Source organism: Marmota flaviventris, chromosome 1 (assembly GCF_047511675.1).
Source record: "Marmota flaviventris isolate mMarFla1 chromosome 1, mMarFla1.hap1, whole genome shotgun sequence".
Lineage (NCBI taxonomy): Eukaryota > Metazoa > Chordata > Mammalia > Rodentia > Sciuridae > Marmota > Marmota flaviventris.
Window position 1 is genome coordinate 13371922 of NC_092498.1, and position 27339 is coordinate 13399260.

A 27339-nucleotide genomic window follows, 5' to 3' on the forward strand; every position below is an offset into this window, starting at 1 on the left:
TACAGACCAATATCTCTAATGAACCTAGATGCAAAAATCCTCAATAAAATTCTGGCGAATCAGATACAAAAACATATCAAAAAATTGTGCACCATGATCAATTAGGATTCATCCCTGGGATGCAAGGCTGGTTCAATATACGGAAATCAATAAATGTTATTCACCACATCAATAGACTTAAAAATAAGAACCATATGATCATCTCGATAGATGCGGAAAAAGCATTCGACAAAGTACAGCATCCCTTTATGTTCAAAACTCTAGAAAAACTAGGGATAACAGGAACATACCTCAATATTGTAAAAGCAATTTATGCTAAGCCTCAGGCTAGCATCATTCTGAATGGAGAAAAATTGAAGGCATTCCCTCTAAAATCTGGAACAAGACAGGGATGCCCTCTATCTCCACTTCTGTTCAACATAGTTCTCGAAACACTGGCCAGAGCAATTAGACAGACGAAAGAAATTAAAGGCATAAAAATAGGGAAAGAAGAACTTAAATTATCACTATTTGCAGGTGACATGATTCTATACCTAGCAGACCCAAAAGGGTCTACAAAGAAACTATTAGAGCTAATAAATGAATTCAGCAAAGTGGCAGGATATAAAATCAACACGCATAAATCAAAGGCATTCCTGTATATCAGCGACAAATCCTCTGAAATGGAAATGAGGACAACCACTCCATTCACAATATCTTCAAAAAAAATAAATACTTGGGAATCAACCTAACAAAAGAGGTGAAAGACTTATACAATGAAAATTACAGAACCCTAAAGAGAGAAATAAAAGAAGATCTTAGAAGATGGAAAAATATACCCTGTTCTTGGATAGGCAGAAATAACATCATCAAAATGGCGATATTACCAAAAGTTCTCTATAGGTTTAATGCAATGCCAATCAAAATCCAACGGCATTTCTTGTAGAAATAGAGAAAGCAATCATGAAATTCATATGGAAAAATAAAAGACCCAGAATAGCAAAAACAATGCTAAGCAGGAAGTGTGAATCAGGCAGCATAGCGATACCAGACTTCAAACTATACTACAGAGCAATAGTAACAAAAACAGCATGGTACTGGTACCAAAACAGGTGGGTGGACCAATGGTACAGAATAGAGGACACAGAAACCAATCCACAAAACTACAACTATCTTATATTTGATAAAGGGGCTAAAAGCATGCAATGGAGGAAGGATAGCATCTTCAACAAATGGTGCTGGGAAAACTGGAAATCCATATGCAACAAAATGAAACTGAATCCCTTTCTCTCACCATGCACAAAAGTTAATTCAAAATGGATCAAGGAGCTTGATATCAAATCAGAGACACGCCGTCTGATAGAAGAAAAAGTTGGCTACGATCTACATACGGTGGGGTCGGGCTCCAAATTCCTCAATAGGACACCCATAGCACAAAAGTTAATAACTAGAATCAACAAATGGGACTTACTCAAACTAAAAAGTTTTTTCTCAGCAAAAGAAACAATAAGAGAGGTAAATATGGAGCCTACATTCTGGGAACAAATCTTCACTCCTCACACTTCAGATAGAGCCCTAATATCCAGAGTATACAAAGAACTCAAAAAATTAGACAATAAGAAAACAAACAACCCAATCAACAAATGGGCCAAGGACCTGAATAGACACTTCTCAGAGGAGGACATACAGTCAATCAACAAGTACATGAAAAAATGCTCACCATCTCTAGCTGTCAGAGAAATGCAAACCAAAACCACCCTAAGATACCATCTCACTCCAGTAAGATTGGCAGCCATTATGAAGTCAAACAACAACAAGTGCTGGCGAGGATGTGGGGAAAAGGGTACACTTGTACATTGCTGGTGGGACTGCAGATTGGTGCAGCCAATTTGGAAAGCAGTATGGAGATTTCTTGGAAAGCTGGGAATGGAGCCACCATTTGACCCAGCTATTCCCCTTCTAGGTCTATTCCCTAAAGACCTAAAAAAGAGCATGCTACAGGGACACTGCTACATCGATGTTCATAGCAGCACAATTCACAATAGCAAGACTGTGGAACCAACCTAGATGCCCTTCAATAGATGAATGGATAAAAAAAAAATGTGGCATTTATACACAATGGAGTATTACTCTGCATTAAAAATGACAAAATCATAGAATTTGCAGGGAAATGGATGGCATTAGAGCAGATTATGCTAAGTGAAGCTAGCCAATCCCTAAAAAACAAATGCCAAATGTCTTCTTTGATATAAGGAGAGTAACTAAGAACAGAGTAGAGACGAAGAGCAGGAGAAGAAGATTAACATTAAACAGGGATGAGAGGTGGGAGGGAAAGGGAGAGAGAAGGGGAAATTGCATGGAAATGGAAGGAGACCCTCAGGGTTATACAAAAGTACATACAAGAGGAAGTGAGGGGAAAGGGAAAAATAATACAAGGGGGAGAAATGAATGACGGTAGAGGGGGTAGAGAGAGAAGAGGGGAGGGGAGGGGAGGGGAGGGGGGATAGTAGAGGATAGGAAAGGCAGCAGAACACAACAGACACTAGTATGGCAATATGTAAATCAATGGATGTGTAACTGATGTAATTCTGTAATCTGTATATGGGGTAAAAATGGGAGTTCATAACCCAATTGATTAAAAGTGTGAAATATGATATATCAAGAAATTTGTAATGTTTTGAACAACCAACAATAAAAAATTAAAAAAAAAGAATCCACTAGGGCTGGACATGAATATTTAAAACTATTTCGTGAGATTCTGGTGAACACCCAGAGAAGAACCACTAAATACATAAATTTAATGTATGCATTCCCAGATGTCAAAAACTGAAGACTATAGGAAGAATTAAAATTTGATTTTGTACAACTCCCTTCTAAACCCTCTTCTCTGATAATATTAGCATAACTTACATTTGTTTTTCTCCAGCTCTAGGGTTGGAAGGCCAAAATAAAAAGTGCAAGATAACTATACCGGCAGGGTATGGTAGTAATCCTAGAGCCTTGGAGGCCGAGGCAGGAGGATCTTGAGTTCAAAGCCAGCCATTTATTCAAAACATTTTCCTCCAGTGAGTGCTGAAGGTTCCAAATATGGAAAATGGACCCTACATAACTCACTGTTAAAACTAATATGTTTCAAATATTTCAGAAATAAAATTTGGTGATCTAAATAATAATAAAAAATGCACAGAGGGCTGACTGTATCATTCAGTAGCAAAAATCTTAGGTACCATGTTGGAACACCTGGGTCTGTAAAGAGTAATAAGTACAGAAACCCAACCTAAAGCTATAAACTGGGTGAATATGTTTGGGGAACATTTGGGCGAGGGCTGGTACACACACCACACACACTTACACACATACACACACACACACACACACACACACACATACACACCAACATATACATTAAGTTATAGTAGGAGAAACAGTTGTTAAGGTTAACTTGGAAGAAGATTGTGATGGATTTTAAGCACCCTATTAGTCAAAGAATTCAGACTTCAAGCAGGAAGAAACAAGTTAAGATTGTCATTTAGGAAAGATAATTTTGGAGTCAGTGTAGACAATATTCTGAACCTAAACACTTATAGAAAAAAAACAGCTAGTGCTGGATTAAGGCATATTATTCCTAAAATCAATAATTTGAAAAATTAAGCTCATAAAGTAGCTTCAAAGCAAAGGAAGGGTCTCTAAACTTAAAAAAAAAAAAAAAAAAAACCTCCCAGCATATTTAAAAAAACATTACATTTTCAACGATGCGATGATATAAATGTGCACCTCTTTAATACACATATATCCTGCACTTTTAAAATAAAAAATTATAAAGGGAAAGTGAATGATATGGAATACTTGAGGTTTGTAGGAAAAGGAAGTTTTGGAACCAAGTTTCAATCAAAAAAATGAAATAGATTCATGGGAAAAAGAATGGGAAGTTGAGACTATAGGAAGCTCTACAGAGGATCCCACATCTAGAAAAGAAAGTAAGTGAGGCAAGAACTAAACCTGCACATAGTTAGCTGACCAGTTAGCTCAGAAGTGTGTTTTTCCAAGAGATGAGGTTTTCAGTGCTATAACTAAACAACAGCCCTCAGAGGACCAGGAAGGCCAATCTCTTAAGCTACCATGGTGGAAATTCAGAGATTCGGGTGGTTTAAGAATACAGGTACTGTCATGATCTTTCAAATCTATCTGGGTGCAGCCCAAGATCAACATCTTCTTGAGAAAGACCCGAGGGCAATCCAGGCAGAGTGTGATGACCCTATCACCATACACGCATCTCAGCACCTCTGCTCCCCACACTCCACATGCTGCTGCAGCAGCCTCTGGTCCACTGATGGTTGCAGAATTGGATGATTTGAAATATGTTAAAACACAAATTACCACATGAGCAAGAACAAAAAAGTAAAGCGAGTTTGGTATAAACTGCATTGTCCTTGAGGGGGATGGTGTTGCCCATCAGAAGTCGTAGTGAACCAGTGTGTAAAGAAGAACACTAGCCCTGTACTCACCTCAAGTGTGTGTTCAGTGCAGGCTCCTGCAAGGGCAGGATGTAGCCCCCACGGACATGAAGGTTAATGTGGTTGAGAGGGGCTTCAAGGTCCTTCCGCAATCCCCAGGCATTAGTGTTTGCACCCTGTGGGATGAGGAAACAGAAGATGAGGGAGAGGACACATTCTGCCCTGAACAGTGCATCTGGAAGAAGCCTCCTCTACCCCACTGAACATGCTACCTACTCATCAACACTCAGCATCACCTGAGGGTAACCTTCTGCCTTCCCTCGGCTGCTGTGTGAAGTCCTACTGAGCTGCTTTATGTCTAGGAGGGTCCACTGCCTTTCAGCATGGCTACAGCACATCCCATTTGAGGTCCTAGTGTGGATAACAGCCCACCTTCACCCACAACCTCTGAGACACAAAGCACAGATACAGGAGGCTGCACAGCCATTACTTCACCTCTTGTTGGTTCCTCACACACTGTCCACAATTGCATGTCTGCAACTGTCCCTTCACCAAGTGTCTTCTCAGTTGCCATCTGTCCTCAGTCTCCACTCCCACCCACCTAACCAAAAGTTGGCCTCCAACTTCACAGAAAAGATCAAAGTGAGCTCACATACTTTGTAATTCCTCTTCTTCTACACCATACCTGAGTGCTCATGATTGACATCTTTATCCTTCTCATGTGAGAGTGGATCCCTTGTCTGAACCAATCTTTAGAAATCCCAGGGGACCTTCCACATTTTCTCAACTAGAGCAGGGCTGCACAGTGTTGGCACTACTGACATTTGGGGCCAGATCATTCTTTATTGTGAGGCTCCCCTGTACTCTTTGATGTTTAGTAGTATCTTCAACTTCTACCTACCAAACCCTAGAAGCCACTTGCTTCTACCCCACTGTGACTTTCCAAATGAAGCCACACATTGACAAATGTCCCCTTGGACACAAAAGCCTAAGGGTGGTTCCATAGAGGTAATCAGAGTGGATATTGAAAACAAATAAAATGATGTATACTTTAAAAGTTTATTTACAAATAGATGAAAGCCAGATTTGGCAGGGGGCAGATTTTACCAATATCTACTGAACAACAAAGAATAGGGTACAAAACATGTGAACATTAATTAAAGAAGCATTCCTTCATTAATCCCAACCAGGGGAAACTCATTTTTAACAAACATTAAAGTGTTCCTTTTCTCTAAGTAGTTTGCCGCATCAATTTTTATCTTTCCATTTCATTCCTTGTACCTCTCCTTCTTCAGCTGAAGCTGTATTCTACTAAAAGTATAGGGTAAAAGAAGTCATTCTAGAAAAATTGTTTCTTAGTTCTCACATTTTGCTTTCTTTAATGTGGTACACATACTTATTTTAAATGCATTAATGTTCATAAAGCAAACATTAGCCCTTCAACATAGTAATAATCAGGGGGAAATAAGTCCAGGATGCCAACACCTACAGCTCAGTACAGTGCTTGGCACCTGTGTAAGGCAGGGGCCAGTAGGAGACTTGTGAGATGCCAGAAGTGCAAAATGTAGGGAAGACCTCACACCCCAGGTCACACAGTGCAAGCTCATCCACACGATGGTAGGCCACACTACACTGGGTACCCAGGGTCCTCCCTAGTTTAACCCTACCCCAGGCCCGGCATCAGAAATTCCCAACACACTAAAACATCTGTTAGTGAATAGCACAGTCCACATGCACACTCAGGGCCAAGGCTAAGCTCAACTAAACAAAGTTGGCTGCTCTCTGCCCTGAAACTCCTGGCGGGAAAGCCCACAGCAGAATCCAAACACGTTGCTACCCAAAGAACAGACCCAGGGGCAATAAAGAAGGGAAGACAGGAATGAGTGCTCCACAAGACATAGAAGAGAGGACTGCACATCCATTGCCTCACCCTGTTTTCACACAATCCCACTGGAATCCCTAGGATGAGAGGAGCCAGCACATGTGTTGCTCCCCACCTTTCTCCTGCATTTCTAGTCTCCCACATCGTTCTCCTCAGGAAGTCAGAAGAGGAAGCCTGACATCAGTGTGAGGACACTCCTCAGTCTTCTTCAAGAATCATCTGTTTTCTAAAGGAACCCCCATCATGGAAAACAAATTCAAACACCTTTTCTTTCATCTGGACTCCAGGACACAGGCCAACCCTACACAACAGCCTTCTTATATTCTTCTTTGGTCAATGCCTGTACACCTACTAGATTTGCAAGTGGAGGCCCAGGTCTGTGGATCCTTTGCACACTGCCTCATAGTCCACTTACTTAGGTAATTAATACAGAGTAATTTTGTTTCAGCATCTATACTGTAGAAGAAGAAATGTGAAAGAAGAGAGAGGGTGAAAGAACTCTCTCTGCATTTAGGGATTTTTCAGTAGGGGAGGATAAAATAAAAACTATAGCACAATTTCAAGAACGTACTAGTGTTTCAGAACAGGGAAGAGTGAATGTAGAAGAAAAGGCAATAAATGGCATGAATTCCCACAACAAGCTGAGTGAGAAACTGATTTGCTGTTTCTCAATGTTCCTGTGAAAGAGTGGACCTGGCGCATGTGGAGGAGAGAAAACTGAGGCTACAAGGTTGTAAGCCACTTGTAAGAGACCATACAGCCAACTTGTTGCCTGAGGTCTATCAGATGTAAAATCTTTGTACCTACATGTTGCAAGTTGGAGAAATATTGAGAAAAACTTACTGTGTAGTAATCATACCAGCGGGCTTCAGGGAAATAGGCATTCACATTTCTGGCATTCTAAAATAAAACACAAACAAGCTGTGAGCATGAGGCACTGTTCTCAAGACCTATTAAGCAATACAGGCAGGAAAGGGATAGCCAGTTTGTGGTGGCCGATACCCATCTGTCTCAGAGTCCTAAAGATCAGCATTACCGAGGAAGTCTTCCATTCTTCAACATTTCAAACACAAGAAAAAAAAAAAAAAACACAAAAAAGTTGACAGTCCCAAAACAAGGGACTTCCACATAAGCCTTAGGGATCTAGGAAGTCACGAAAAAGAATCATATTTGCTCACAGGCTCAAGGGAACATCCCTCTAGAAGATAAACACCTAGAGGTAGATGTGGATCAGGAGAACACTCTGGAGGCAGAACAGGTTTGAGGAAGGTGTGATCTCTTGGTGTTTTAATCAGAATCCTAAGCTTCCATGGAGGAAGTGAAGACATGGTCTTGCTGCCTGCAGGACCTTGCACAAAAGCAAGGCAAGACTGGAAGGGCTAGTAGGGGTTCTCAGGAAAGCCTGTTTCCGTGATGACCGTGACTATGATGGATTCTTCACACTGAGGCCCCATCTAACCCTGGACTCCTTATTTAATCAATAAAGTAAAATGATATCGCAATACATCACAAGGCTACCATTTTTTAATTGATTGTCCAATAAACCTGAACTTCTAGGAACTAGAGGAAACTGAGGCCAGAACACCTATGTACTGCACTTCTGCTCAGAAGGAGAGGAAGACACAAAGGTAGAACAAGCAGCCATGTCCCGGGATCTACACGCACCAGGCTTCTTCTCATGCCCCTATTCACACACCCTCACACCTGGGATCCACCACACATCTGAGTCCTGAATACTCACAGCCTGCAGGACGGGGCTGACAAGGAAGGCTGGACCCAGCAGGAACTGATCATCTATGTCCCATGTCACCCGGTCTGACACAAACCTGGGAAGGTAAGAAGATGTCACAGTCAGAGTCCCAGCCCAAGTCCCCAAGGAACAACTCAAGTTCAGAGGCAAGTCTCCCCTCCAACTCCATCTTATGTCATCCTTAGTCTTTGCCTATATTGATCAGGAATACACGGACTTCAATATTGTACATGTCAAGTTACCTTGACATCTTGACATCACAAATGGTTCAGATATGTTTAGACACTTGAAAAATTCTCCACTGTTTCCAGATGGCACATTCAAAATGCAAGGAAGGCCCTCAATACTTTTTTTATGATGTCCACTCATTTGGCCTTAATTATTTCAATAGCTACACAACATACAGAGGTCTGTGCATGCACAAATTAGAAAGAAATCAGGCTGTGTTGCATCATTTCAAATATTTTTCATTCAATAAATAGCCTTTCTCAATAACACATAGTGCGAATAAAACAGAGTTCAAAGTGTGGACTCTGCTTGGAGAGCTTATGATAAAATAAATCTTATCTTCATTGAGAAGAATTTTTTGCATCAACTGCCACCCTACAAAATCAAAGAAATTATGCATCAGTCCCTGCGACCCCAGCTGGACACTGACTCGTGCAGAAGAGGCCGCACCACAGTGCTGCCCTCCGTGTGGGCCTTGAACATCAAGGTGTACAGATATGGCAACAGGGTGTATCGGGTCTCCATCACACTCCTGGAAATATTCACAAAGGCAGCATCCCAGGACACAGGGTCTTGTCTCTAAGGAATAAAAGCAAAGGTGTTGAGAGCCCAACCCAAGGACCCTAGGGGACAAAGGAGGTAAAGGAAAGCTTGATCCAAGTACATCACACACAGATAAGATAAAGGTGATTACAAGTGACACTCTGAAATATACTGAATAGTCAGATAATAGTCAGTGAGGATCTTCCAGGAGACCTCATGGAACTTTCCCAGAAAAAACACTTCAGGGATATACTTGGAACAATCCTTCCTACACCTGAAGAATCCTCTGATAATTCTGTGTATTTTGGCAATTGTGAGGAGCTTTGATGGTTTTGAAAATCTCCCAGGAACAAAGATGGTCTGGACTGGGACTCCAAGGTGAAGGCTGCACAGCATGTGAGGCAAAGCACGTGAGGAAGGAGGAAGGTCCTACCCTGGTGCCAATGGTGTTGTGGTTCCTGGAGAAGGGGTAAAAGGCTCCCAGCTGCATCCAGCGAGCACACATCTCATACTCAGCATCTTGAAAGAACCCACAGATATCTGCTCCCGTCTGAAACCAGAGGAAATGAAACCATCCTGTGGGTGGGTGATTGCTCACGGAGGGTCAGTGTCCTCTTAGGGATGAGGAGGAGCAAAGGTCACTTACATAGGAGATGCCAAAGAGGCTGAACTCCATCATGCCTGCAATGAGAACCATGGCTGTCAGGAGAGGCATGTGTGTGCCCCGCCCTCTCCTCCCTCCTTTCCCAAGGACACCAGCTCCCTTCCCTGCAGCAGAGGCCCCTGGGAAGAAGCCACACACCAATGATAGATTTCTTCAGCTGGTCCCATGCGGCAGTGTTGTCTCCCAGCCAGTGTCCTCCCCAGCGGCCAGAGGAGGGGAATGTGGAGCGGGTGATGACGATCCCTCGCTGTCCAGTCACCTCCTGCACAGCTCTGTAGGAGGATTGTACAGGTGAATTGAGGACACAGCAAGAAGAATGGAACAGGGCTTCCGTTTCCATAAAAGAACAGAGGACATGGTAACAAAATGTTGGTTACGTGAATGGCGGGAATGTGGGAAAGTGAGCAATGGAGAGGGTCCTACTGACCGATGGAGACAACACCACCTTCATGGTGTCTTAACAGGGATTTCACCATGTTTCAGACCCACTGGTTACCCAGAGAGTAAGAAATCACTGAATGCTGCCACTTATTTATTATCTCTTGGTTATCTGTATTTGAGGAATAGGAGAGAATATCACTATATGGGATTTTTCTTAGGATAATTTCTAATATTCATTGAGTTTAAAGGGTGTGGGCTACTTATTCCACAGAAGATCCATTTACTGTACATTAAAAATAGAAAAAATATGCTGACATAGAAGTTTTACTGTTGAAGAAAAGGTGAGATATGTACAGTCCTTATGTTCTCTTTACCTCACGTAACTAATGCGTTTAAAGAAGCAACTGCACTGTGTAATACTAACTCGTGCCATCACGTGAGTCTCCCCAAACAGAACTACTAGTTTCTCACTCATGGGGCAGTATCCTATTGAAAGTTGACCTCCTACATATACTCACAGGGACTGGCCCCATGGTTAAGGAAAATTGGTTTCAAAAATAAAAATTGTGACACTTAAAATTAAAGGTTCTTCAATCTTGCAATGGGATTGCTATGAAAAACTTAAAAGTTATGCCCAGCACTATGTGTCCCCACAGGCTGAGCCCACTGGAGAAGAAAAACAATGACTCACTCATATGTGGGTCTGGTCTGGGACCACCCGTACAGGCTGTGCACATCATAGTGTCGCACCCGGGAGCCATCTGGAAGGATCTGCTCACTCTCCATGCACAGGGTCTTGCTGCTTAGGCCCCGGTCCCTGGACTCCAGATCTGAGGGAAAAGATTTGGGAAGGTGAAAACCAGCCCTGAGCCTTTTAGTCCCTGACCTCTCCTTAAGGCATTTAACTACACATCTTAAGATTGACTTGACTTCACAATGGCCCCAACCATGGGATTGTAACTAAGAAAAGGGCTTTCTAGACAAATTCAGGAAACTTGCCCCAAGAGATCCAGAAACTTGCACCAAAAAGTTTGGAAAAGGACTTGAAATGCTTTCTTTTCTGACCCCCAATAAACCAGAAAACATAGAGGGCTCTGCTGGTCAGGATAAACCTCTGGCTGCTGGGCTCAAACAATGATTATCTTCCATCTAGCCATGGAGAAGCCCAAGGGTCCTTACGTGGCATGTAGGGAGGACGGTTCAGACTGGCATCACTGCAGCCTGAAGGAACAGCCCCATTCACAAAGCTCGATGGTTCATTCATATCCTAGAAATATCAGACACAGACATTGCTTACTCTTAACTGAGAGACTTCTTGTCAATTGAGAGTCAAGGGAGTGGTGAATACATCATTCACACCAGTACACCTGTAGATGCTTGCCCAGTCAGGCTCATCAAATCCAGATAAGAATTGGCTAAAAAAAATAATTTATCCATAAAGGATGACTTGCTGGAAAGTCAAAACAATACTCCCTCGGGGTAAACAAGTTTCTGAGGCATTCTTGGCAATCTCCCTAGAGGTTTGACAGAGTGAGTACAAGCTACAAGGAATATCAGTTCAGGAAATGCAGCATAACATATCCAAAGTCTTTCTCGGAAGTTATATCTATCACCTTGACTAAAAGTCTGACATTCATATGGTAAATCACACCAAGTAAAACACACACCACTTACAATCCACATGCCATCAAACTTCAAGCTCCTCTCTGGATTCTCTGGGTTGTTGTACAGTTCTGCAATTTCTCTCTTCCACCACAAGGCAGTTGAATTACGGAAAAAGTCTGGGAAGGCCACATAAGCTCGGTATTCCTATAAAAACATTTATAATTCACTATCCCAAATGAATATATCTTACAGCAACAGGCACTTTTGAAGAACCTAATTAATGAAAAGACTGTACTACATTATGGCAGAGTGAAAATCTCAATAGAGCCTACCTTATGTTCTTGATAATTGAGAATACATTGAGGGCAATGAGGAGAATTATGGATGAATTTTACACATTTGAAAATGTCCATAATCTGTTTCCTTTTCATGCCATCATGAATGCTATCAATTGACACCCTGACTCACTATCCCCGGCTTCAGATTCCCAACCTGCACTTTCTATCCTGCCTTTTCCTAAGCTCTCCCAAAATCCTGCAGGGGCCAGGGAACAACTGTATCTGGAAAGGGCAGACACCACAGGCACTGTACCAGAGGAAAGGCAACGACCAGGTGGCATGGCAATGTGTCATATCCATTGGAAACGTGGGAGAGGGGAGAGATTACATTTCATGACATTAGACTAGCATTCATTAGTGTTCTGTGGCTTCAGAATCATGTGAGCATTGCAGTTTTGTGTAACATAATATGGAAGAATTTAAAGAGAAACCTCAATAAATGTCTCCTTTTCTGCTTCTTTCATCAAGCAGGAAAAGCAATGTCTTCAACTTAGCATGGAAAGTGGATTCACATATCAGTTCTTAAATAGATTGAAAGGGTTTTAGATCAAAGACTTTGTCTTATACACTTTTGATTGGTCTTTATGACCCCTACAATGCATAGCTTAGAAACTGTCAGAAGAATAAAGGAATTATAATAAATATTCAGTGTTTAATTTGGGAAGAACATCACTCAGTAGCAGCAAATATGCCTGAATGTCTATATATTCGATGTTGTTTGTTAGAAAACACTCTGATCCTTGGTGTATCTCAAAACAATTAAGCCTCTTCTGTGGTAAACTCTGCTTCATATGATGTAATGAGCTAAATAATGCTGGAGAATAGGAAGAATCCCCTAAGAGGACTTGATATAGGCAAGCTCAAGTTTCTTGTATAATGCAAAAATGGCAAGTGGGATCCATATGTCTAGATAAAAGTCAAATGAGGAACACCAATAAGAAAACACTAATGGGGCTGTGGATGTGGCTCAAGCGGTAGCGCGCTCGCCTGGCATGCGTGTGGCCCGGGTTTGATCCTCAGCACCACATACAAAAAAAGATGTTGTGTCCGCCGATAACTAAAAAATAAATATTAAAAAAATTATCTCTCTCTCTTGCTCTCTAAAAAAAAAAAAAAGAATAGAAAACAGTAATGGATCATCATGCACAGATCTGGTTCTCAGAGGACAGAAAGGGCAAGGGGCCATATCACTGAGAACTTTGGATTCCTTTGTTAGAAAATGGAAATAGAAAAGTATGGAAATAGACACAGAATCTTTCATCACAAACAGAGCTCCAGCTATGGCCATGTCAGAAACCATGGTATGTGTGGAGAGTGGGGATTAAAGAAATGAATCATGATCAGGTGTTTTAGAGACAGAACTGTATCTCCTGTAGGATACACGTGGTAACTCAGCCCAACCATGGTTTTCTAACTTTACTAAATGCTGCTGTATTGATCCTTACCCATGTAGTAAAAATTCCCTCCCCTTCGACAAAGTGCGATCCAAATACAACGCTTGCCATATCGCTTCTGTCCTGAAATTGTGATGTTCATATCTGCACAAATGCTCTCAGAATTACTTATTACAATCCATTGCATGATACTGTAATTCAATTCCTAGATGCCAACACAAACTTACTGAATCAAACAGTGAAATTCAGACTCAGAAATCTGCTTTTCCACTGCTTCATGGATGAACATTTACTTGCTTATTTGCTTACTTGCTTGCTTGTTTTATATTACCCTCAGGAATGCCAGACCTGAACATCAATAATCTCACTTTAATTCGTCTCAGCACATGGGTACTACTAATTTAATGGTTATAATTATTCTAATTACCAATAATCTCTTACAAGCTATCTAATATATTTTTGGTACCCAAATGAAGCATTTCTCATCAAAGGTACAATTTCACATTGGGGTCAAGAGAATTCTTTGTGAAGAATCCCCTGCTATTAGAGGTAAGAGCATCCCTAGTCACTGCCCAACAAATATCAAATGATGCTCCCACATCACTGAGATAACCAAACATCCACACGGACTTCTGAATCCCCTCAATATGGCAGTCCCAAATGGCTGATGAACTGTGTTAATTCATGAACTCATAAGGTAATAGCCAATCCCTTCAATAATGAAAATGACCTTCTACTAAAGACAGCAAATTTGTGTGTCAGATTGGCTATGGCATGACTTGATTCTATGTCCTTATGGGTTGCCTGGATCACTAAACCTCAAACAATCCTCAGTAAGAAATGAAAAAACAAGTACTGAGGTTTTCTTTCTTATTTCCTTATTAGCTAGAAAATAGATACATACACAAATACTAGATGAAAAATTAATACTTAGGTGAATTGATAGGAAGAAGAACGAGGGAGAAAAAGAAAGAATGAAAGGGTGAGAGACAGATAATGATTCGGTACTAGTCAAAAGAAAAAAATAATCTTGAATTGATTTTGAATCATTCCTACGAATCTTCCCCGGTAAGATTCTATTTCTTTTACTTTATCTATGTACTGCAAAAATTAAGAATGCAGAATATAATGCCAGGTAATCTGAACAAAAATATGGGTATCTCATTTTGATTCTAGAGTGTTACTGTTACCACCTGGGAATCAGAAAGTCACAGACCAACTAGTACTATACTCCCTCCTGTGTCCCAGAACTGAGCCCTCAGTCCCCAGACTGTCCTAGTCTTAATATCAGTCTTTATCTATAAGAATGGCCACTGGCCACCAAAATTAACTAGTCTGGATAAGGCATGAACATGTGGCCTAACTGTGCCAGTTCCATCCCTTACTAATGTCTTTCTCTTATCCCTCCATCCACTGACTAGGATCCTCCAGTATAGGAAATGTCCCCTAAGCAGAGCCTTCACCCCTGAGATCCTATAGTAGCTAATAGCAAAATTTATAGATACTGAACATTGTTCCCACAACACTATTTTTTTCTGATTAATCCTTGACCTTGAGAGTTTCAAGACATTACAACTTATGCTACCTTGATGACCATATAGAAGCCATATTCTATGGCCCCTTGATCCTTGGTAGGTATCCTTGGAACTACTTTCTTTGACTTCTCACTACTTTTATAAATATTCATAAGCTTCACATGTTCTACTATAATTTCTGTCCAGAAAGAATAATCATTGCTGAAGAGTGGATAAAGAAGTACCAGAAAAATATTGGTTCTTCTGAAGAGGCCAGATACCACCCTGAAAGCCCTGCACAAAAGTATTAGAGAGCATCTGATGACAAAGCAGACAGGCTGCATCAGTTCCCTTGGTACACTTCTTGGCCAGAACATCTGGCTGAAGTCATCATGGACCAGTGTGGAACCATGTATTCTTTCAAGCAACAAATGCTTAGTAAAGCTAGAAAGAAACCTGGGTCAAGCAGCATGGGACAACTTCATTGCAATCAAATACCTGCTCTCAAGAATAAATTTTTAATCAGTACTGGAACCTCAGAAGTAAAAGTGAAGCTGAGAGACCCAATAACTAAAGACAAAGGTTAGAGATACTAGTTAAAAGGAATACTCAATGCAACAACAATAAGATACAGACTCATTCTAAGAAAAGATTGGTCTTCCTTGAAAGTTTCATACATTGGAAACTCAATAGGCCTATGAAATCAGGTGGCTTTGATTTTTAAATAACCATCTGTCTCCTAAAACCATGGACAAGTAATTTCACTTCTTTGTCAGTTAAGTCCCATAGATAATAATACCTACCTCCCAATTAGACATTAAACAAAACTGCATTTAAAGTAATTCACACAAAGACTGACACACAGCACACCTTTCCTAGGAGCTTTTCCCTTGTTTTGCCAAAGTCTTTGGCAGGGCATGTTCAGGATAGTGGGTATGGGTTCCATTCCTAACAACCTGGCCTTCACCCAACATCCACAAAGGGTTCTTTACCTCCACTTGACTGTCCCAGTCTAGAGAGCTGTTAACAACAATATCAGGGTAATCAGGCCACACCTGCAGAGAGAAAAATATTTAACAGCAATGCACTAGGCAATTTACCTAAGTAGGATTCCTAAGACTGTCAACCACAGTCCTAGAGGGTAATAATATTTTTGATTATCATGTAGGGTTTATCAATATAAAAGTGAAATCCACAAAGTCCTCAATATATCAATAAATACTAATTAAGAAATGGAAACTAATGACTTCAGTATCCACAAGAAAAGGGTAAAACACACACAAACACACAAACTATGGCTCTCTCCCACGATGGAGACTAGTAGTCACCACTTAGATCATACCTTTCCCCAGACAATGCCTCCACCATTTGGATATTTGATGAAGACATCATCCTCCACTCCCCGAGTGAAGGCAGGATAGGGCTGTGTCTCATTGCCAGAAATGGCTGGGTCCTGCAAGCAAAGCACAAGTCAGTCGGCAAAACAAAGAGAGAGATTGAAAAGGGACAGAGAAAAAGAACTTCTTCATTGGGAGGTCCCTAGCTTCCACCTGCCCTCTAGAGTTTCTGGGAATCTCTGGAAATATACTCTTCATATTGTACTTGGAGTTCTCTGTTCTTCATATGGATAGAGGCACAAGAAATGTGGTTCTCCACAAAGCCCAGTCCTCCTCCCAACACACTCCATCCACACAGGCACAAAAGGACTCACCAGGATGAGGATGACCCGCATCCCATCAGCCCTCATGCGATTGATCAGGGCTGGAAACCCAGCAAACTTGGGGCTGAGGGTAAAGTCCAGCTGGCGCTCCATGTAGTCAATGTCTGAGTACTGCACATCCTGGGGAAGGACACAAGGAAACAGTGGCTGCTGGTGCTGAAAGTCCAGCTCCCAGAGGAGAAACACTCTCCCCTGCTGATGGTGAATTGAAATGGCTTCCTGTTGACTCTTGCCAATCCTAGCTCTTTCAGTGTGGAAACTAGAAAATTCATCTAATTTTTCAAACTTTTACTCAAAATAGAGATATAATATAAATCAGTAAAAATAGGATGATAAAGCCTCTATATCACGGCTATTGTGAGAATATAATAGGGAAATTACTTTGTCAATAGCTATTATAAGGTTTGATTGCATTCCCTCCCCCAGTGTTGCCCCTGATAAAAACAGTTTATATTAAGAAGAAAAAAAAAAGTTAGCTACTCAGTTGTAATACAATCTGGATGGTATGTTGGCTTCAAAACTTAAAAAAAGAAAAACAAATTCTCATAATTACTGTCGGCATGCAATCTCAGAGGTAATTAGAAATAGCTGTCTTATAAGAATATGGTACATTGCATGATGTATTTCCCATTAATGGAACAATTGCAAATAATTGAACAATGAGTAGAATAAAATTCAATTTGAAACTGCTCTGCAGGATCAGTTATAATTATTCAATCCTGCTTCTCCTCAAATGGATGATAAGAATTTATTACCATGTGTATTTCCTTTGGAAACATATCTAGAAGCCCTACATTCAGCCAGTGAGTAGCTCAGCACTGATAAAATAATGTTTGCAATACAAAAATTTTGGGATTCATCAATACATAATCATTGAATTGGGACTAATTTTATTTAATTACCACTACTATTCTTGAGGGAAATTTAATCTCATGGTGCCAAGGACTTTTAGAAAAATGTCTAAAAATCAATAAAAGAAATGGAATCATACTAGAGTAGAAAAGTTCTGGACCCTGCCCTATCTTCTTACTCTGAGTCACTGAGTCTACACTGCTATAATATGGAAGCTAGGCCCCACCTCAATTACAGTCAGGATGGAACTCAAAGTGTCATCAAGTCAGAAAAAAACTTTTGTGCTTTTGCTGAACCCCACAAAAACCCAACAAATAAATACAGACACAGAGAAGCCTGAGTTGGCTATGAGCTCATAGAGCCAGTGCACCAATACTGAGACATACATAGGGGATCTGGGCAGCCACCATCTCATCATACAAGCTGGAAATCTCAGAATCATTCTCATATCCATAGCGACACAGCTGGAACCCCAGGGACCAGTAAGGTACCATCACAGGTCGGCCAATCACCTAGAATATGGACAGAAATATTATTCCTTACAGGAATGACTCAAATGAAGTTGTACAACAAATAATAAGAATATTTTTCTAGTGCCCCAAGATAGACAATCAACATATTCAAATCCAGAGAAAACTCAGCAGATATAAAATTACTAGGATACCTTGAGAAAGCTTCTTTCGAGACTAAAGTTCATTCTCTTGGAATTCTGTACAATCTAAATTTACTCTCATTCCGAGAGGTGGCCTAGGTTATTGCTGAAGAGAACAGATCCCAGAGGGAAAGTGCCTGGTTAACACACAGGCTCATGTCCTCCTGGTTCTGTGACCTTGAACAAAATTAAGTAATCTCTTCATGTTTCAATTCTTCACTGGCAAATTAAACATAATTGTAATGTCTGCCCCACGCTGTTTTGATGAGGACTTAATGACTTAATACATTTAAATGGTCTGACATGCAGTAAGAGTGACAGAATTTGTTTTTGTTATCACAAAAATTACAACTGTCTTCAACAGTCCCAAATATTACCTCCATTACCATCACATCAGTCCCCCATCTTCACTATCACAACCCCATCACCCACACAATCCCCAGCATTTTCACCCCATCATCTTCCCTATCACCACACAATCACCATCATCAACATACCCAACATGCTCATAACTACCATCCCCACCACTTTAACCAACAGCAGATGACCATTACCATTGTTAACATCTCTATCACCACCACTCGTACCTCGAATACTCTCACCATTACCCTTACCATCATTAGTACCTTAAGCACCACTACTACAATCCTCACACATATGGTCATTTCCCCACCTCAACATTCCACAACCACTCTTACCTATACCACTACCACAACTCTCAGCACTAGGATCTTATCCTATCCATCTTCACTTCACACCACTAGGCTCAGTATTACCTCAGGTGCAGTGACTACTTTACCTAATGTGAAATAATTAGACTATAATTTAATGGTTATTGGAAGGTACCTATTGCTTGTTAATATATAATATGCCTGGCTCTAAGAAAGACCTTAGAGCCTAAGGTCTACTTGTCAGAGTGAGTTTTAATAATGAATGAGTATTTGGGAACATGGAATGTGCCATATAAATACTTGATGATCAGTTGAATTTCATCCTACCTCTGTGTACTGTTGAGTGACAAGCTCTGGAGTTGGCCCCAAGAACACATAAAAATCCAGAATTCCCCCTGTGGTACGGTATGTCAGAGCAGGTGTGGGCTGGAAAGTCACATCTGAAAAGATAGGAGAGTGACAAATGAAAACTAAGCTAGAAACTACAAGACAAGGAACAATCTGTGAATCCCTAACTTCATTCTCTTTCACTCTAATCTATTAACAGCACCCATTCTGTACTGCACCCAAATGAAATTAAACAGTTCAGTGAAAGTCTACAGAGTCCCACCCCAGGAAGTTTTCCCTTTGGTATGCCTCATTAATTCACTGTATTTATCATTATGTTATTTTAAAACTATTGATATAACTTCTACTTCAGAATAGTTTAATAGACACATGGAGTGGCAAAAAGACTATTCAAAAGGTCTGTGTGCACCTCACCCAGCATCCACCAAAGATAACATCTCCTTAAGCCTTGTATATAGTCAAACAAAGGAAAATGACATGATATAATATTATTAACTGCAGTATGGAACTTTTTCAGAGTTCACCAGTCTTAATGTAGACATTTTTATCCCTAGGCCCTGAATTTTCAACCCTATCTTATATACAGATTAAATTTATATCTTCATACTTAAAGATGTGAGTGCTGTGACTTAATTCAACATGGATACCATCTATGTAGATACTTCCAACTTAATAACCTCTAGGACACCTGGGACTAACTTGGACTTCCTATCCTTCATATGGAATTTCTGCAAAAATAGAATTACATTAAATCTTGTTATCTCATGCTACAAGGCTGAAGTCAACAGAATGGAAAGAAGAAAAACAGCCACTGTCCTCTAAATAATTTTGACATTGGAAAGCTGCTAGGTCAAGGACATTCTACAGTTTCACAGGATGACTGACTGGGAGACAACAATAGAAGGAGCGCTGGCATCATCCTACCCATGGCATTGCTGTTCAGCAGGAGAACTCCATGGGCACTGCCGTCCTCCTCTAGTCCCATGTAGTAGGGGTGGACGCCATAGGAATTCTTCTTGTACTGAGAGTCACAGGGGAGAAATGGAAGAAGGTTAGAAGTCATTGTACATGAGAAAGAATCCTAGAAAAACTTGTTTACTGAGATGGATTTGGTCTTCCCTCTAAAAGGAGTAAAACACGTAAGAAGCATAAATGAAAATTAGCCTATAGTCTAAGAGCAGAAAAAGAAAATCCGAGTCTGGGATCATGTAGCACAAGGTGACCATGATGTATGTGGGAGGAAAGAGGCAGAGAGGCACATATCCACAGGGCTCCTTGCTTACCCCGGGGGGTTCATCTCTGGAAAACATGCCCCACGTGTGCCAGTTCAAGTCTCTCCTGAAGGCTGTGTGCTCATTTTCCCCAAAGCCATAGATGTACTTGGAGGGCAGGCGGGTGGAGATGCGGAGGAACATGTCATTGAAGGTGAAGCCAAGGAGCTGAGAGTCCCAACTGCAACACACACACAAAAGGGTACATTCAGAAAAGAAAATCACCTTGCCTATTGCCTTCCAAATGCTGACTTTTTAAGGACAACAGAAGCTTTGATTGTCACCACAACCCAGAACCCAACATCTCCCAAACACACCACAAAGTCTTTCTGATGACAATAATCACAGATATCCCCGCTATGAACTTGGGAGTTTTCCTTCATATTCTATTTCTCAATTACAAGGCCTGTTTTCAGGGTTCACTCCACAAAACCAAATTCAATCCATCTCACCATCTCAGCTGCTAACACTCCACACAAGTCTTCCTTCAGCTCTTTCCCTTGAATAGTCCATTCCCTACAGTTTTCCAGACGGATATGTTTAAGTATCTCTCGTCATGTCACTCCCTGATGACCCTCTTCCATGGCTTCTCATGGACACACCTCATGAAGCCTTCCAGGCTGCACCTGATCTAAGCCTTCCTGACACCCCAGCTTCATCTCTCACCACTCACCTCCTTGCTCACTTCCTTGAATTTGTTTCATTCCTTGACATGCCAAGTTTCATCCTATATCATGACCTATGTTCTTGGTCTATCACAAATGTTATTCCCTCCTTGCATGGCTTTATGTTGGGGTTTCCTTCTCTCCATCCAGAATCAATTTCAAAAGTTAACCCTTCAATTGAGACCTGCTCTCTCCAGAGTATCAAAAGCAGTAACCTTACCATAACTCTTGATTACCTGCTCATTTACTTAGAGTAATTATCACTATCAACTTCCTTTAATATAGTTATGTAAATTATTGTGGCAGTGGTAAGATCAGAGGAATTATCCATCTATGAACATAGTTTCTAAAACAATACATAATATAGTGAAATAACCCATAAACTTTGAATGGATGAATGCCCAGGAACAAGGAACAGACTCAGCCATCATCCCAATTGCCAAACACTTCCCATAAGAACAGGGCTGAAGTGGTTTGGGGTCCTGGCTGAGGAGTAGAGAACTTGCCTAGCACATGTGAGGCCCTGAGTTTGATCCTCAGCACCACACAACAATACATAAAATAAAGGTACTGTGTTCAACTACTTCTAAAAAATAAAATTAAAAAAAAAACCCTAACTTTAAGAAAGAAAAAGGAGGAGGAGGAGGAGGAGGAGGAAGAGAACAACAACAACAACAACAGATATGAAGGAAAGTGTTTACTCATGGATCTGTAAATGGCAGAAAGAGGCCTGAGCCAGGTATCAATCTGGACAATAGTCCAGACAAAAAATGTACAGTTACATGGAAAGGCCAAGTTAGAAATGAGCCACGTACATTACAGTGCCTGTACTCTTACGGCGAATTTCTATTCCAAATGGATTCTCCTTAATGAGGACATCATAGAGTCGACTCTCCGAGGTGCTGGAAGGAGTACTGGTTATGTTCAAGGGGACTGGGACTTCATAACGCCTCTTGTTGGGGTCATAAATCTAGAGCAGAAAAAACTGACATTAAGTAAGAATACAGATACAGGGAATGAGTTCTGGGTTTCTATTAGACACAGAAGAAAGGATGTGTAATTTACTCATCACTAAGAAATAAGAGATGCTTGCTAAATAGATAACATGATTTTTTTCAATCAATCAAACCATAGTGAATTTTATCAAACATCACAACATACACATCATGTAAATGGACAATCATTATAGGTCAAAGAAATTTAGGTGCAGATATTATCCAAATATACACCCTTATAAGAATGTTAACATCATTGGCAATGAGTCTAAATGCTATATATTTGCATTCTTTTAAGATCATGATATGTGGATTTAAGTGATACATCAAAGAACAACATCAGATTTAACATTTTGATCTGAATCCATCATATTTCACTATTAAGGCTTCTATTACAGTATCAAATTCACTTGACCCTTTGTGCTAACTTGCAACTTCATTGTGAAATGAGTGTGGTTTATGAATGTATCCTTTAATATTTTGTGTTAGAACAGTAACATATACGAATCCCTAAAATTCTTCAGTATTGAAAACTGTTTTCTCAAAATATGAACTTGGATTAAAATAATCATAGACTTGCAAAAATAATAGATTAAATATTCTATGAGTACCTCACAAACGCACACATAATATTACAGAGGTAATTGCGCATATGAACTTAATTATACAAGGCTATTGTTTTGAGAATTTCTCTTGCTAATGGAAAGTTAAAGAGAAGGATTCATGACACTTTGGCAATGTGAGTAAATGTACAACTCTAGAAATTCTGAGAGTACAGGCAAGGAGATGCCTAACAATGTTTCTGGGACATTGAGATGGTTCCATGGGAGAATGAAAGCCTGAATCATAAGAACTTTGAAGCTATAAGCAAGCACAAGAAATGAGATCAATCATTCTTGTAAAGCAACAGCAAACAAAAGGTACAGAGTATTAAAGGCATCTCAGATAGATGCAAGTGTTTCCAAGAGAGAAACTGTATGGAAAGTGGTGGACTAGCTGAAAGCAAGTTCTTCAATTTTGAGCCTTTATGGGCCCACCACTAAACATCAATGCTATAGTGAGGACACTAAAAACAAGAACAAACACAGAAAATAACAACAAAGAAAACAGACATCATTCCTTACATTAGGACATGTTACAATTCTGAGAGTCCAAGTTGATGTCGCACATGTGAACAAGTACTATCCATGAGCCTCTGTGTTAGGGTTCAGAAGCACAAAGAGGAAAGACACATTCTGGCCACAGAAAAGCTGACAGTTTTAAGAGGGAAACATACGCAAAAACAGCTAGTTCACACATAGGCTTTAGATAATTAAACAATATAAGGAAAAGAAATTATTACACTTCAATAGATATTTAAGAGACATATCAATATCAGTCTCCAAAACCAAACTCTTACATTGTCCACATACAAACCTTTTCAGTACTCCTCATTTCAAGTAACATCACCTTTGTCAACACAGACATGACAAAAATATGGTACTCATTTTTTAAGTCTCCCTCTCCCTTATCTACATTTACCATAAAGTCACCAGATAATGTAACCCCCCTTTCTTTTTGTTTTTCTATGTGACATCGAAACGCATTACAGTTCTTATTACACATACAGAGCACAATTTTTCATACCTCTGGTTGTATACAAAATATATTCACACCAATTCATGTCTTCATACGTGTACTTTGGATAATAATGATCATCACGTTTCACCATCATTTCTAACCCCATACACCCTTGCTTCCCCTCCAACCCCTCTGCCCTATCTTGAGTTCGTCTATTCCTCCCATGCTCCCTCTCCCCATACCACTATGAATCAGACTCTTTATATCAAAGAAAACATTCGACATTTGTAAACCCCCCCCCCTTCATAGTCTAAAATGTTGACTTTTTCCCCATCTATTTACCTGTACTCATCCAATCTCAAACCCCACTGGAACACATATTTGAGAACATCTTAATTTGTCTCTCTCTGTTTTGTTCTCCAAAAACCTCCTTAGAGTAGCCACAAAACATCTTCAAATTTCAAATTAAAACAGGTCTCACTGGCAATGAATTCTCATTATGCTTTGAAATAGGATAGTAATCTAGTGCCCTATAAATTGAACCTAAAAAGAATTTCACATTTTAGAGTTCTATAACCTAACTTGAAAACATAATGTCACTAAAAAGGGCCTACTCAGTACCTGATACAAGTACCATGTTTACCTTAAATTGCAGCATTTCATCCTTATGGTAGGTCACCTGCAGGTGGAGGGGATTCACAGGTGTGGAGGGGAAGGTGTTGGCATAAACAGAAGGCTTTAAGGAGATGTCAGCCGTGGCCCCATGGGAGTTGTACTGGACATTGCTCACAGAGTACAGATCATTGACAAAATAACAATGAGGGACTCCAACAGAACTGGATTCCTGGAAAGGAAAGTTGAGATTGTAGATCAACAGGTGGTCCTAGAGTTGTCAAATAGAAATAATCAGAGAAGGCAATCTGTATGGAGATAAAGCCAACACAGCACTAATTCATGTACATATAATTAGGTAGTGATAAAAAGTAAATTTCTAGATAAGAGCAAAATAATTATTAAAAAAAACATGATGCCAATCCACATCTAATCTTCATTTACAGACCAGGTTCCTTGGAAGCCCTGTTTCTATGGAATTGAAGTACACACCTGGGTACTAGGGCTATGCTCAAGAAATTGCCTCCTAAGGTTAAAGATCTGGGCATCCATCAACACCTCAGTGAGGTTACCTCCCAGGCACAGCCTCGGGCAATGCAGTTTGCTTCAGAAGCACCATGCTCATCAGGGTAGCAGTCTATTTTTTCTTCATCTCTGATGATTGTGTTCCACTCCACTGTGTATTCCTCTCCCAGCACAAGACTGATGTCTGTGATGATGGCAACCTGAAGGAGTGGAAAACACACAAAGAAATATCCTCAGAACAAAGGCCTGGCAAGTTCTGAATAGTTTTATCAACACATGTAGGCATCAGACCAGACTCTCAACAATAGTAGTAAGATTTGAAGGTAGTTCCTGTATAGTGGGCTATATACATGGAAGAGGGAATGTTCACTAGCAACATGGCAAATGACATTACCTTATTAAAATCTTCTGCATTATGTTGTGAACAGAATGAGATCAAATAAAATCTTTGGTGATCACCCCTTTCCTTTCCTTCCCCTTCAAGGAAGACATCATTAGTTGCTTCCTCTTTACTCTTTCTCAAATTTTAGTAAACAAAATTCCCTAAAAATAGCTCAATTTTTGACAACATAGCACAGCTATGACCGTGAAAAAGTGAGAACTAGTTCCCGGGGACTTTCTGTCCAGGTATTTATTTCTAGATTTAAGGGTATTTTCTAACCCTATACCTCGCCCTACACACTCTTTCCTATCTCTCTTCCTATATTTTCCCACAACCAGTAACTTATTGACAAAATCTAAGCAGCTACTTCCTATCACAAGAGAAGAAAAGACCTTATTCTCAACAACATTGAGCCATTGAACCATGCCAGCCTGAAAACTACTATGTCTATTACTAGTGTCTACTTCTATACAACTACTTGCAGAAAGAAAAAAAAGTCCAGCTTGTTACCATTCAGGGTTTCCTTTCCCTTGTAGCTGATGAATCCAGACCTGACATGCCACTTTCTAGGCCCAGCACCAGACCTATTGTCTGAACAAAGCTCAGCTCAACTGCTCCACTTTAAACATCAATTAAAACATGAGAGAATATTTCCTATATGTTGGTTTGGCCCTGAGTGTCTTCTCAATTGTTCATGTGTACAAATTATGACACCTCACTACCCACATTCAAACACTAAAGGAGTTCCTAAGGTCTTATTAATTAACTTATTAATCAAATATGAATTGTGTCTGTTTTCCCACATGAATCCTTCCTATACCTTGCACTTTGCCATATACATAACCAGCCATACAGAAATTTATTCCTAACTTCATAATATGTGTATTCTCACATTGTGTTATCAGAACAAAATGTCAATTGTCATGATAGAAGAAGTCTAAACTCACTTATTTTCCCCAAATTTGGACTATCCCTCATGAACCATGTTAATCCAGAAGCTACAATGCCAGGAGTAAGTGCAGTACCATGGTCAGGATTATTGGGAGAAAGGAATTTTCATTAGACTCAGCATCAGAGTGAATGATTATAGGCTACTCAGGATGGCCATGTCTCCTCACAACCAGTGAGAAATTATTTATTATTGCTATCTAACCAAATAGGTACCCATCAAGTGGAATCACCAATTCTTAGTCCTAAACTGGTTTTTTAGAATATATGTGTTGGAGATAACTTCTACTCATCTCTTTAAAGTTTTCAAAAAGTGGGAACTTCAGTATTTGAATTCATGGGACTCCTTCCTCCCAACTTTACCTTTCAGCATCAGCCATCAGCTTCCAGATCCCTTTTCTTCTTACCTGTTCCACACTTTCCTAACTCTGCTCTCTTATGTATCCTGTAACTAAAATGTTGAAAGTGAAGCCAGTGAGACAGAGGAGAACTCTGAGAGGCTGGGGAAAGTGGGATCATCATCCCTGCTGAGCAGGACCTCCCTGTCTTACTAGCTCTGCCCATCACCTCATCACCACTTCCATTCCCAGGCCCCTGACTTCCCCACCACAGGCATCCACACAACCTCAGGAAGCAGGAAAACCAAGGTGCTATGAATAATTCTGGAAAAACAACCTCAATACATGGATTTTTACCTTCAGCTGAGCATCATATGTGACCTTGGGAGCAGTCTGACTCAGGACACCATTGTGTTTCACTGTAACGTTGCTGGGTTTCTGTGTCCCAAAGATTTTAATCTGCTGAAATGCTAAATTATTGGGATCCTTGTAGGTTGCTTGTGAAATCTTCACATCCAGGCGGTTCTGAAAGTCAAAATAGCACAATGAAGCACAAAGCTGTGCCTCTAAAACACAGATTCTCTAGCCACTCAAATGTTCCATCCTAGACCAGAAGCTCCCCACTGCTCTGAATACCTCTTAGCTCTCCCAACTAACAAATGCTGTGTGTATAAACTTACTTTCATATTACTCTGAGAAAACAAAACAATCAGGAACAGTCACACACACTCATTTTAGAAATTCACATTGAGTTAAAAAATTTATCAATATTATTGCCTTCTTTTGATAAGATGGATGATACATTATTGGGACTGAAGTCTTATATGGCATTGTGTTGTTTACCTGTAGCCATTATTGTTATCATTTACTTATTTTTATGAAGATAGAATCATAATTACACACACACACAAGCACATATGAGCCTATGGTAGACAAAATCTCATACCTAAGATTTATTAAAATGTGCTACTCACTTGGGTGGCAGAAAACTCACAGAAAAGGTAAACTTTATTGGCCACAGTATCTGAAAGCAGAAGAAAGACAAGTCAGAATGGCCTGCCCACCACA

At 40.2% G+C, this 27339-nt stretch overlaps 1 protein-coding gene across 1 annotated transcript in view; it reads right to left on the reverse strand.

Moving 5' to 3' along the window:
* Mgam (maltase-glucoamylase) overlaps positions 1–27339 on the reverse strand; it is a 208646-nt gene that overhangs the window by 105295 nt on the left and 76012 nt on the right. Inside the window, exons 45-66 of the mRNA XM_071611523.1 lie at positions 27246–27295; positions 26629–26796; positions 24651–24803; positions 24110–24310; positions 21727–21881; positions 20259–20427; positions 19900–19996; positions 18955–19067; positions 17691–17816; positions 16444–16572; positions 16075–16185; positions 15725–15787; positions 11556–11690; positions 11061–11148; positions 10573–10711; positions 9639–9772; positions 9483–9517; positions 9270–9386; positions 8724–8872; positions 8057–8141; positions 7159–7215; positions 4485–4609 (exon numbers count right to left, since the gene is read on the reverse strand). Coding sequence (XP_071467624.1) covers positions 4485–4609; positions 7159–7215; positions 8057–8141; positions 8724–8872; positions 9270–9386; positions 9483–9517; positions 9639–9772; positions 10573–10711; positions 11061–11148; positions 11556–11690; positions 15725–15787; positions 16075–16185; positions 16444–16572; positions 17691–17816; positions 18955–19067; positions 19900–19996; positions 20259–20427; positions 21727–21881; positions 24110–24310; positions 24651–24803; positions 26629–26796; positions 27246–27295 — 2599 coding nt within the window. The remainder of the gene's footprint in view (positions 1–4484; positions 4610–7158; positions 7216–8056; positions 8142–8723; positions 8873–9269; positions 9387–9482; positions 9518–9638; positions 9773–10572; positions 10712–11060; positions 11149–11555; positions 11691–15724; positions 15788–16074; positions 16186–16443; positions 16573–17690; positions 17817–18954; positions 19068–19899; positions 19997–20258; positions 20428–21726; positions 21882–24109; positions 24311–24650; positions 24804–26628; positions 26797–27245; positions 27296–27339) is intronic.